Raw genomic sequence first — 13,077 nt, 5'->3', positions numbered from 1 at the left:
GGAATCGACATCGCTAGCGAGTCCGTGAGTTGGAATGAGTCACCCGGCGTTGCTATCTCATTCTATCTCATGGACTCGCTAGCGATATCAATTCGCTTGCCACTTGTCTAGAGGCCCAGGTATCTAGGATAGTAATCCTGTAAAAAAATTTATCAGTACAATGGAATAAGTTGACTTGCGGATACCCATTGAGCATGTTATTAAGAAGACTGCACTAGTGTAAGGGAAGAATATTTAGCCATGTCTGTTCTATTCCTCGGCAAGATAAATAAATTACCACAATAATGTATTTACTGTCTAGTATCTGTCTGGCTGTCTAGGATAATGTCATGCTATGCAGGTTCACGATATCATTGCGGAAAATAAAGCGTCTTCATATAGTTGCATACATTTTACTCTCCTATCAGGTGATAGGATATTCGTGTTATATTAAAATAAAAAAAAAGTGCCCAACGATCGGTATTTAGTATGAAAGAATAATAAATATATTTTTCCATATTCTTCATTACCACTATATCAGCCTTTAAAATTTATCTATTCGCTTCATATTTGATCTTCGCAAATATGATCACATTTCTTAATTACGTACTCAATTGGCTTTCTATCCGTTTTCGTTGTAATCTGCATATCCTAACTCCTACTTATATGCAATCCTTTTTAATTCCGTTGCTCCTGATTATCAAAAAGGCTGATTAGTATTTTTTAGTGAGGCTAATGGCTATATTTCTGTGAAATTCACTACCTACCTATCGTTGCGTTCAAACTCTCACTAGCTTCTAAACCTCTGTTAAGTTCCATCACTCCCTTTAGTTCTATTTTCCTGTGGTCCATCTTGATCTTCCGCTTTCATTATTTCTTGTGATATGTGTGCTGTTAAGTATGTGTATGTTTCTATATACATTTGTATGTATGTATTTATTTGTTTACAAAGAAACCTGGGCTACACTAATGTAAATAGAAATAGTTTAGGATTATAAACTAGACCACTAATAGGTTCTTACAAATAATAACTATAATAGATTAGAGACACTGCACATAAAGCAATAAAACCATGAATGAACAAAAATGAATGAAAAAAGATTTTTTGTGTATATTTTACAAAGGTGCCTCGCTCAAGGTCACTGTAGTCTATGGACGTCTGTAACAGCAGAGGTGTCACGTGCATAGATTAAATAGAAATTTATTATTTGACGAAAACACAAAGTTACAAACACAAGATACAATGGGCCCCACACTAGGCGAAACTGTATTGTGGGCACCCGACAAAAATTAACAAATCACAATCTGTTATAATAAAAAATACATAGTAGGTGGGTATTAATATAACAAAAGAAATATAAAATTGACATAGTGATCATTGCTGATCAGGCAATCCCGGAAAACAATATAAATACAGCAATTATACCGGAAAGCAATTATAAAACATTAATAATATATGCACTTAAGAGAAGCTAAGTTGAGTAAATGAATGTGGGTATGTTCGTGAGTATGTGGGAATATGTGTTATGTAATCTATGTGAAAGATGTGTACTGTATGTTATTACTTTCCAGACCACAGTTTTTCAATTGCCTCGTAACATAATGATAAAAGATAATTATTGAATTTGTGTTTCATAATATGTGAACTATGACCTATGAGTGGATATACTTTGTAATTTTATAGTATGTACATTGATGCATATGCAAATGCACCAAAACGGCGGGCAATGGAAATTCTGATGGTCGGAATGTTTAGCTTGAACCTCCTGAAATGTAACAAGGAAGAGTGATCAAGTGTTTTGTGATATAAAGTGACTGCTTTTAGAATAAATAACTATCGAACTGTGAGTACTTTTGCCTCAGAATATAAAGAACGTGTGGGATATTGAATTTTTTCCCTAAGCATTACCTTCAGAACAGATCTTTGAGCACGCTCAAGACGGAGCATGTCCGTTTTTGCAGCACCACCTCATGCGGTAATCCCATAAAAAATTATACATTGACAGATGTACATAACCACTTAATAAACCAAAATCTGTCAAACTGTCGTCAGTACAGTAGCCTGAGCTATACCGAAATGGAGGTAACCGAAACAACACTATCCATAGATGAACCAAGTTTCTCCACGAGTTCAGCACGAGATCGGATCTGGATGGCAGGAGAACCTTCTCTCTTGTGTACAAAAATAAATCCATTATTGATCTAACAATATTTGTGACCAGTTTCTTTGGCAGGGCTATGAGGTTCACGAAATAACAGTCGGTTTTCCTTAGTTAATCGTTCATTCAAGTATATTTTTTGTAGTTTGTCTCCAGGAGGCCAATTCTCGTGAACTCGAATGAATCACGAAATCGAGAAAAAGTTCAAATTCGAACATTTCTCGAGCAAAATCAAAAAAATCAAGTTACCTTGTACTAGGTATGCCGATTCCGAGATTTCTCGAGGGAAGGCCGATCGAGATGCTTCGAGTGGTCGTGAGCATTCGAGACGAATAATGTCGATTCGAACCACGAGAAATATCATAATTATTGTTTGTTTTTTTATGCAAACTCAAGTTAGTTGCCGATGATTGTCACTTATAAATGCTTATTATCATTTACAATAAAGTATGAACATTAAAAGGGGCGACGAATTCTTTTAATTTACCCAAGTAGGTTAAATAATATTGCAATGAAGAGAAAATAATTTTTGTTTGTAATGGATAAACTCAAGAAATATTTAATCGATTGTAAAATAAATTCTTTCACATATATAAGCTACATTATCATTAACATTGGCTGTATTTAAAAAATTATATATATATATATATATATATACTTTTTCTTCTACCTTTCTATCCATACTCGAGAATTAATAACATAATTCGAGGAAATGGCTTCGAATATCGAAATTTTACAGTAGAGAAAGGATTCGAATCACAATCACTATTTCGAGATTATCTCAAAAGAAATGAGAATTGGCCTCCAGGTTAGAATATTCTCCATTTTTCTCGACTTTCACTATATTGCTGTTAGTCTTTTCATACCTACGCGGTGATACTTAGGTTGGTTGCCATCATTAACTTTGAAAAATCTATCAAAGTTCATTCATGCGAATAGTTGTTTAAAATCAAACTCAAAGCCTAGCTTCTTGATAATGTTTTTCATATTCTAAATGATTATTTTGATGCAAAAACTTAATAATTTAATAATATTTATTATTATTAATATTTAATATTATTATTGATTAATTTAATAATAATGTAAGCGAAATTATGTCTACTTGCCTTGCATTTATATAATTTTATGTTTGACTTGTAATTTGATTTTGATTATTCTTTATTTTATTTATTGTATTACCAAATGATTCATATATACTTTCAATTATGTAATGTTATTAACATTAAAATTTCAATGTTTTGCTATTTACGTAATTGCTAGCTAATTACCTGTTTTTAAATTGTCACATGACCAATAGAGTATAACTGTTGATACTAATGTCAAGTCCAAAGCAATGTTTACTGCTATATGTACACAGATAGGAATAAAACTCTATTCTATTCTAAGCATATTTGCCACGAATTGATAAAATTTACTGGCTAAAAGCCTACGTGTACTGTTTTCGCGTCCCCCGCACCCCGCATCCCACGCGCCAATACGCGTTTAGAGCTGTTACATCGTACGCGCCCTGCGCCAGCTATAAATACACGCCACCCCCGGCAGTCCGGAATTTGCGCGAGAGTTCTCGTAGTGATCGGTTGTGTGTTTAGCTCTCCGTCGCAGTTTTCGCTTAAGTTAAAGTTTTTTTTTGTATTCCTTCTGTATATACCACTATATTGTTTTCGTATTTTAAGCTGCTGCTAGTATACTACTATTACTGCGAATATTTTTTCAACAATGCAAGCTCCCAAGGTAAATGTTCTTTTATTGTTACTGTTGTTTATCAAACAAGATCAAAACTTATAATAATAACATTTCTACAATAAATCAATTATGTTCCAACAGCAGAAACCGAATTCGGGCAGCCGTATAACGGTGCTGGAAAATGTGCCTTTCTACCTTAAGGTGGATTTGAGCAAAAATAGCGGCAAAAAACCAATGACGGTGAATAGAGAAGCGACCCTAGCAGCGCTCGCTACCGTCCTCAAGCCGCGACGCAAATCCCTATTAAAAGAGAAAGAGAAGAAGTCCTCAATGCAGGTCGCATCACTGCCATTTGTCGATGTCGACAAAAAGAGCACCGATGATGATATCAACGATGTCGCCGCCATGGGAGAAGTCAATTTGGCGTATGAAACTCAACAAATGTTGGGATCCACTGAGCACATTTGTTCACAAATTAGGTAAGCACTGATCAGATAAATATGTATATATTTACAGAAAAGCAGATAATTTTCTTCAGTTGTCTAGTAATAGCTATAATAGAAGTTCAGCTAAGTTTGAATGAATAAATGAAAAATCTTTATTGTCTTCTCAAAGGCGGTACAGAGTAATTTCTCCTGTGGTATATATTACTGTATCATATTGAACAGGTCATGTAAAGACGAGTGCTTGGTCCCGATGAGCCTGATGCAAGCGCGTGTGAAGGCGGCGGCGGCGCGACATAGTCTCGCAGAACCGTCCGCGGAAGTGGCGAACCTCGTCAGCCACGCCGTCCATGAACGAATTAAGAACCTCGTCGAGGAGCTGGTCCGCATAGCGCAGCGTCCGACAAACCTCACCTTAAAGGTAAGACGTCATCTTCAACGTTCATTGACTAATAAAGCACGCCCTGGTTTCAATGTTACATGATATGAGTATAAATGATTGTTGCAGACTAACTCGTGTTATGAGGTAACACATGATGTGAAGGGGCAACTCAAATTCATCGAAGAGTTGGATCGCGTGGACAACAAGCGGCGCGAGGACTCGCAGAGGCAGATGTTGCTACGGATGGCCAAGTCCCGTTCCAAGAACGAGAATTCCGAGCGAGCCAAGCTTAAGGCGAAGGTAAATAGAGTTACAACATCTAATTTGAACTAATGTTTTTATTTATTACTGGTTGTTTCCCGCGGCTATGTCTGCGTGCATCAATTTGTAAATTATCCTATGCGCCAAGTTAGAATATAACACTACCTGTGTGTCAAATTTTATGTACATGATTTGATATAAATATTCAATAATGTTATTATATATTTTTAATTCACATATTATCTTGCTGTAGGTTAAAGAAATGCAGCGCGCCGAGTTGGAGGAGATGAAACAACACCAAATGAATCTCGTGGCGCTGCAGGCCATAGGACCGCGAAAAAAGCCTTGTCTAGAAGGTCTCGGTGCTGCTGGTGCCACTGTCTCCAATGGTGGCGGCCACTCGGACGGTGATTTTGTAAGTATTACATCTGGAATAATATAAAAATAATGATCACAAAGTATTGTCTAAAGATTAATGTTTCATAGTCAATGAATCACTCTTCAGCTCATATTTCAGTTTAATATCATTTTAGGGCAATACATACTCTTATCCAGGTTAGATGTACCTCGTAACACCAACATATAAACGCATCTTTAGTGTTGTTTTTACTGTAATACAATGTAAAAAATTACGGTTAAATTAAACTTTGTAATAAATCTGACCAAGTTCTCTTAATTCCTTTAGACTGGTCGCAGTCACCTGGCGTTCAGGACGCGACCAAAGCAAATCAACCATCGCGATATGATGTTCCTTATGGAGCAAAAGCGGGAGACCGCTTACTCGCAGATTCTGTACCGCAACTACCTCAAATGACTTTTCGTATCGCCAACAACCAGAGGGGAGAGCTTAACACCACTGTTACCTACCTATAATATTTTATCAACTGTATTGACAATTCTATACACATATATAGTTGTATGTAAGGGTTTGTGTATACTAACGTTTTCCCGCCTGTATATATTAATTATAAAATGATTTATAATTAAAATTTTGTAATTAGGTAGAAAATTTTAAATGCTCTAAAAATGATTTGTACATACTACTCTCGTGAGATAAGTAGCTAGCCTTGAACATGAGCTTTTATTAGTTTTCTAATATAAAATTACCAATATTCATTATGATCCCGAGGACTGTTGAACTTACTATGTCTGACGTAGATGTTCAAGGAGGCAATCTTATTTCACAGAGGACCTGAATACTTATATCGCCTAAATTGTAATGTTAAAATCTTTTAGAACAAATACATGTTTTACAACTATATATTATTTTTATTTATTCAACCTCTTTCTAAATCTCCTTCTGGATAGGGCCATATTGTAAAAGGCATTTTCGAAAGAAGATTAGCCGCTCGTACGGTTAAGGCGCTACATCCCTTAAAAGGTCATTCCCAGATTAGTTTTTTTTTTGCGTTTTAAAAATGAACTTTTCATTCAAAAAGGTCATTTTTAAAACGCGCTACATCCCTTAAAAGGTCATTTTTAAAACGTTGTATTTCTAAAACGAAATATATTTAACAAATATTTTGAAAAAAAAACGCAAAATATTTATTAAATATATTTCGTTTTAGAAATACAACGTTTTAAAAATGACCTTTTAAGGGATGTAGCGCGTTTTAAAAATGACCTTTTTGAATGAAAAGTTCATTTTTAAAACGCAAAAAAAACTAATCTGGGAATGACCTTTTAAGGGATGTAGCGCCTTAACCGTACGAGCGGCTAATCTTCTTTCGAAAATGCCTTTTACAATATGGCCCTATCCAGAAGGAGATTTAGAAAGAGGTTGAATAAATAAAAATAATATATAGTTGTAAAACATGTATTTGTTCTAAAAGATTTTAACATTACAATTTAGGCGATATAAGTATTCAGGTCCTCTGTGAAATAAGATTGCCTCCTTGAACATCTACGTCAGACATAGTAAGTTCAACAGTCCTCGGGATCATAATGAATATTGGTAATTTTATATTAGAAAACTAATAAAAGCTCATGTTCAAGGCTAGCTACTTATCTCACGAGAGTAGTATGTACAAATCATTTTTAGAGCATTTAAAATTTTCTACCTAATTACAAAATTTTAATTATAAATCATTTTATAATTAATATATACAGGCGGGAAAACGTTAGTATACACAAACCCTTACATACAACTATATATGTGTATAGAATTGTCAATACAGTTGATAAAATATTATAGGTAGGTAACAGTGGTGTTAAGCTCTCCCCTCTGGTTGTTGGCGATACGAAAAGTCATTTGAGGTAGTTGCGGTACAGAATCTGCGAGTAAGCGGTCTCCCGCTTTTGCTCCATAAGGAACATCATATCGCGATGGTTGATTTGCTTTGGTCGCGTCCTGAACGCCAGGTGACTGCGACCAGTCTAAAGGAATTAAGAGAACTTGGTCAGATTTATTACAAAGTTTAATTTAACCGTAATTTTTTACATTGTATTACAGTAAAAACAACACTAAAGATGCGTTTATATGTTGGTGTTACGAGGTACATCTAACCTGGATAAGAGTATGTATTGCCCTAAAATGATATTAAACTGAAATATGAGCTGAAGAGTGATTCATTGACTATGAAACATTAATCTTTAGACAATACTTTGTGATCATTATTTTTATATTATTCCAGATGTAATACTTACAAAATCACCGTCCGAGTGGCCGCCACCATTGGAGACAGTGGCACCAGCAGCACCGAGACCTTCTAGACAAGGCTTTTTTCGCGGTCCTATGGCCTGCAGCGCCACGAGATTCATTTGGTGTTGTTTCATCTCCTCCAACTCGGCGCGCTGCATTTCTTTAACCTACAGCAAGATAATATGTGAATTAAAAATATATAATAACATTATTGAATATTTATATCAAATCATGTACATAAAATTTGACACACAGGTAGTGTTATATTCTAACTTGGCGCATAGGATAATTTACAAATTGATGCACGCAGACATAGCCGCGGGAAACAACCAGTAATAAATAAAAACATTAGTTCAAATTAGATGTTGTAACTCTATTTACCTTCGCCTTAAGCTTGGCTCGCTCGGAATTCTCGTTCTTGGAACGGGACTTGGCCATCCGTAGCAACATCTGCCTCTGCGAGTCCTCGCGCCGCTTGTTGTCCACGCGATCCAACTCTTCGATGAATTTGAGTTGCCCCTTCACATCATGTGTTACCTCATAACACGAGTTAGTCTGCAACAATCATTTATACTCATATCATGTAACATTGAAACCAGGGCGTGCTTTATTAGTCAATGAACGTTGAAGATGACGTCTTACCTTTAAGGTGAGGTTTGTCGGACGCTGCGCTATGCGGACCAGCTCCTCGACGAGGTTCTTAATTCGTTCATGGACGGCGTGGCTGACGAGGTTCGCCACTTCCGCGGACGGTTCTGCGAGACTATGTCGCGCCGCCGCCGCCTTCACACGCGCTTGCATCAGGCTCATCGGGACCAAGCACTCGTCTTTACATGACCTGTTCAATATGATACAGTAATATATACCACAGGAGAAATTACTCTGTACCGCCTTTGAGAAGACAATAAAGATTTTTCATTTATTCATTCAAACTTAGCTGAACTTCTATTATAGCTATTACTAGACAACTGAAGAAAATTATCTGCTTTTCTGTAAATATATACATATTTATCTGATCAGTGCTTACCTAATTTGTGAACAAATGTGCTCAGTGGATCCCAACATTTGTTGAGTTTCATACGCCAAATTGACTTCTCCCATGGCGGCGACATCGTTGATATCATCATCGGTGCTCTTTTTGTCGACATCGACAAATGGCAGTGATGCGACCTGCATTGAGGACTTCTTCTCTTTCTCTTTTAATAGGGATTTGCGTCGCGGCTTGAGGACGGTAGCGAGCGCTGCTAGGGTCGCTTCTCTATTCACCGTCATTGGTTTTTTGCCGCTATTTTTGCTCAAATCCACCTTAAGGTAGAAAGGCACATTTTCCAGCACCGTTATACGGCTGCCCGAATTCGGTTTCTGCTGTTGGAACATAATTGATTTATTGTAGAAATGTTATTATTATAAGTTTTGATCTTGTTTGATAAACAACAGTAACAATAAAAGAACATTTACCTTGGGAGCTTGCATTGTTGAAAAAATATTCGCAGTAATAGTAGTATACTAGCAGCAGCTTAAAATACGAAAACAATATAGTGGTATATACAGAAGGAATACAAAAAAAACTTTAACTTAAGCGAAAACTGCGACGGAGAGCTAAACACACAACCGATCACTACGAGAACTCTCGCGCAAATTCCGGACTGCCGGGGGTGGCGTGTATTTATAGCTGGCGCAGGGCGCGTACGATGTAACAGCTCTAAACGCGTATTGGCGCGTGGGATGCGGGGTGCGGGGGACGCGAAAACAGTACACGTAGGCTTTTAGCCAGTAAATTTTATCAATTCGTGGCAAATATGCTTAGAATAGAATAGAGTTTTATTCCTATCTGTGTACATATAGCAGTAAACATTGCTTTGGACTTGACATTAGTATCAACAGTTATACTCTATTGGTCATGTGACAATTTAAAAACAGGTAATTAGCTAGCAATTACGTAAATAGCAAAACATTGAAATTTTAATGTTAATAACATTACATAATTGAAAGTATATATGAATCATTTGGTAATACAATAAATAAAATAAAGAATAATCAAAATCAAATTACAAGTCAAACATAAAATTATATAAATGCAAGGCAAGTAGACATAATTTCGCTTACATTATTATTAAATTAATCAATAATAATATTAAATATTAATAATAATAAATATTATTAAATTATTAAGTTTTTGCATCAAAATAATCATTTAGAATATGAAAAACATTATCAAGAAGCTAGGCTTTGAGTTTGATTTTAAACAACTATTCGCATGAATGAACTTTGATAGATTTTTCAAAGTTAATGATGGCAACCAACCTAAGTATCACCGCGTAGGTATGAAAAGACTAACAGCAATATAGTGAAAGTCGAGAAAAATGGAGAATATTCTAACCTGGAGGCCAATTCTCATTTCTTTTGAGATAATCTCGAAATAGTGATTGTGATTCGAATCCTTTCTCTACTGTAAAATTTCGATATTCGAAGCCATTTCCTCGAATTATGTTATTAATTCTCGAGTATGGATAGAAAGGTAGAAGAAAAAGTATATATATATATATATATATATATATATTTTTAAATACAGCCAATGTTAATGATAATGTAGCTTATATATGTGAAAGAATTTATTTTACAATCGATTAAATATTTCTTGAGTTTATCCATTACAAACAAAAATTATTTTCTCTTCATTGCAATATTATTTAACCTACTTGGGTAAATTAAAAGAATTCGTCGCCCCTTTTAATGTTCATACTTTATTGTAAATGATAATAAGCATTTATAAGTGACAATCATCGGCAACTAACTTGAGTTTGCATAAAAAAACAAACAATAATTATGATATTTCTCGTGGTTCGAATCGACATTATTCGTCTCGAATGCTCACGACCACTCGAAGCATCTCGATCGGCCTTCCCTCGAGAAATCTCGGAATCGGCATACCTAGTACAAGGTAACTTGATTTTTTTGATTTTGCTCGAGAAATGTTCGAATTTGAACTTTTTCTCGATTTCGTGATTCATTCGAGTTCACGAGAATTGGCCTCCTGGAGACAAACTACAAAAAATATACTTGAATGAACGATTAACTAAGGAAAACCGACTGTTATTTCGTGAACCTCATAGCCCTGCCAAAGAAACTGGTCACAAATATTGTTAGATCAATAATGGATTTATTTTTGTACACAAGAGAGAAGGTTCTCCTGCCATCCAGATCCGATCTCGTGCTGAACTCGTGGAGAAACTTGGTTCATCTATGGATAGTGTTGTTTCGGTTACCTCCATTTCGGTATAGCTCAGGCTACTGTACTGACGACAGTTTGACAGATTTTGGTTTATTAAGTGGTTATGTACATCTGTCAATGTATAATTTTTTATGGGATTACCGCATGAGGTGGTGCTGCAAAAACGGACATGCTCCGTCTTGAGCGTGCTCAAAGATCTGTTCTGAAGGTAATGCTTAGGGAAAAAATTCAATATCCCACACGTTCTTTATATTCTGAGGCAAAAGTACTCACAGTTCGATAGTTATTTATTCTAAAAGCAGTCACTTTATATCACAAAACACTTGATCACTCTTCCTTGTTACATTTCAGGAGGTTCAAGCTAAACATTCCGACCATCAGAATTTCCATTGCCCGCCGTTTTGGTGCATTTGCATATGCATCAATGTACATACTATAAAATTACAAAGTATATCCACTCATAGGTCATAGTTCACATATTATGAAACACAAATTCAATAATTATCTTTTATCATTATGTTACGAGGCAATTGAAAAACTGTGGTCTGGAAAGTAATAACATACAGTACACATCTTTCACATAGATTACATAACACATATTCCCACATACTCACGAACATACCCACATTCATTTACTCAACTTAGCTTCTCTTAAGTGCATATATTATTAATGTTTTATAATTGCTTTCCGGTATAATTGCTGTATTTATATTGTTTTCCGGGATTGCCTGATCAGCAATGATCACTATGTCAATTTTATATTTCTTTTGTTATATTAATACCCACCTACTATGTATTTTTTATTATAACAGATTGTGATTTGTTAATTTTTGTCGGGTGCCCACAATACAGTTTCGCCTAGTGTGGGGCCCATTGTATCTTGTGTTTGTAACTTTGTGTTTTCGTCAAATAATAAATTTCTATTTAATCTATGCACGTGACACCTCTGCTGTTACAGACGTCCATAGACTACAGTGACCTTGAGCGAGGCACCTTTGTAAAATATACACAAAAAATCTTTTTTCATTCATTTTTGTGCAGTGTCTCTAATCTATTTTGTTATTATTTGTAAGAACCTATTAGTGGTCTAGTTTATAATCCTAAACTATTTCTATTTACATTAGTGTAGCCCAGGTTTCTCTGTAAACAAATAAATACATACATACAAATGTATATAGAAACATACACATACTTAACAGCACATATATCACAAGAAATTCTATTCCTATTCTTTCACTATCCAAGCTATCCGTCTCTGGAACTCCTTACCTCTTTCTATTAGATCAGCGCAATCTCTTGCCTCGTTCAAGAGGCAGGTAAAATCTCATTACCTATCTCTCTAATTTGCTTTGACGTTTACTATGTGTGATTTATCTTGATCTATTTAGTATATTTATGTTTATGTATTATTATTTATATTATATATGTATGTTTATGTATTGCAATCTTATTTTTATATTTAGAATTTTTTGCATTTTGTCTGATTCCTTTTATGCATTTACTGTGTCTGACTTGCGCCATCTATCTTTCTCTCTGTACTTATCCATTCTTTATGCCAGGTTGTCTGTAAGAGATTGCTTTTAGCGATAAGGCCGCCTTTTGTATATGCACATTTTGTATAAATACTCCGTGTATACATCTCTACTGTGCGCAATAAAGAGTTTATTATTATTATTATTAAGAAAGAATGAAAGCGAAAGATGAAGATGGAACACAGGAAAATAGAACTAAAGGGAGTGATGGAACTTAACAGAGGTTTGTAACTTTGTGTTTTCATCAAATAATAAATTTCTATTCTATTTCACATAGATCGGGGTGTCAAAATTAATCAAAATGGTCGCTATTTTTATTTTCTTTGTTAATTGACTGATTGCTTTTAACTGTAGTATCTGAGAATCTGTATACATTTTAAATATCTACAGGCATTATCTATTTATATTTAAAGTACACATGGATTCAGAAAGACCCATTTTCAATATTTACGTTCATGTTTTATGTATTGAATTCTTTAAAATATAATAATAAATAATATTAATAAAGTTAAATATTAGAAATGACTAAATACATGCTAATCATAATTTGGGTTACAACCTTATTACTTATTTATCTTTATCTAAAGTAACAATTTTTAATCTGATAACCCTATCACGCACACATGCCCAATGCTGAATATACCCTCCTCCATAAGGGGGGGTTAACCAGTAATATTATCATAGTTAATTTGTGTAAATCATCACGACTGACCTTATTATTCTTATTATTTCATTCTTGTTTCGTAGCGCGCCATTGTATACCAT

At 34.9% G+C, this 13,077-nt stretch overlaps 3 protein-coding genes across 4 annotated transcripts in view; 1 reads left to right on the top strand and 2 right to left on the bottom strand.

The window, feature by feature from the left end:
• LOC113510614 (elongation factor-like GTPase 1) overlaps positions 1-13,077 on the bottom strand; it is a 154,655-nt gene that overhangs the window by 43,465 nt on the left and 98,113 nt on the right. Inside the window, exon 10 of one of the 2 annotated variants that reach the window (XM_052896272.1) lies at positions 8,840-8,913. The exons of the other annotated variant lie outside the window; for it this stretch is intronic. Coding sequence (XP_052752232.1) covers positions 8,855-8,913 — 59 coding nt within the window. The 3' untranslated portion in view covers positions 8,840-8,854. Of the gene's footprint in view, positions 1-8,839; positions 8,914-13,077 lie in introns of those variants that run through there. 2 annotated transcript variants of the gene reach the window in all.
• LOC128200959 (transcription initiation factor TFIID subunit 4-like) lies at positions 5,076-6,153 on the top strand. Its single transcript, XM_052896273.1, has 2 exons — positions 5,076-5,322; positions 5,593-6,153. The coding sequence occupies exons 1-2, from the start codon at positions 5,170-5,172 to the stop codon at positions 5,719-5,721; spliced, it is 282 nt and encodes a 93-aa protein (XP_052752233.1). The 5' UTR covers positions 5,076-5,169; the 3' UTR covers positions 5,722-6,153.
• Positions 6,723-7,800, bottom strand: LOC113513173 (transcription initiation factor TFIID subunit 4-like). Its single transcript, XM_026897155.3, has 2 exons — positions 7,554-7,800; positions 6,723-7,283 (listed from the first exon to the last, which is right to left on the bottom strand). The coding sequence occupies exons 1-2, from the start codon at positions 7,704-7,706 to the stop codon at positions 7,155-7,157; spliced, it is 282 nt and encodes a 93-aa protein (XP_026752956.2). The 5' UTR covers positions 7,707-7,800; the 3' UTR covers positions 6,723-7,154.

Source organism: Galleria mellonella, unplaced genomic scaffold (assembly GCF_026898425.1).
Source record: "Galleria mellonella isolate WM207_F2 unplaced genomic scaffold, CSIRO_AGI_GalMel_v1 utg32, whole genome shotgun sequence".
In the NCBI taxonomy this organism is placed as follows: Eukaryota; Metazoa; Arthropoda; class Insecta; order Lepidoptera; family Pyralidae; genus Galleria; species Galleria mellonella.
This window is presented reverse-complemented; position numbering and strand designations above follow the sequence as displayed.

Coding starts and splice junctions, on each gene's coding strand:
- LOC128200959 (XM_052896273.1), top strand. CDS start 5,170: ATGCAGCGCGCCGAGTTGGAGGAGATGAAACAACACCAAATGAATCTC. Junction 5,323..5,592: donor GCCACTCGGACGGTGATTTT/GTAAGTATTACA, acceptor TAATTCCTTTAG/ACTGGTCGCAGTCACCTGGC.
- LOC113513173 (XM_026897155.3), bottom strand. CDS start 7,706: ATGCAGCGCGCCGAGTTGGAGGAGATGAAACAACACCAAATGAATCTC. Junction 7,284..7,553: donor GCCACTCGGACGGTGATTTT/GTAAGTATTACA, acceptor TAATTCCTTTAG/ACTGGTCGCAGTCACCTGGC.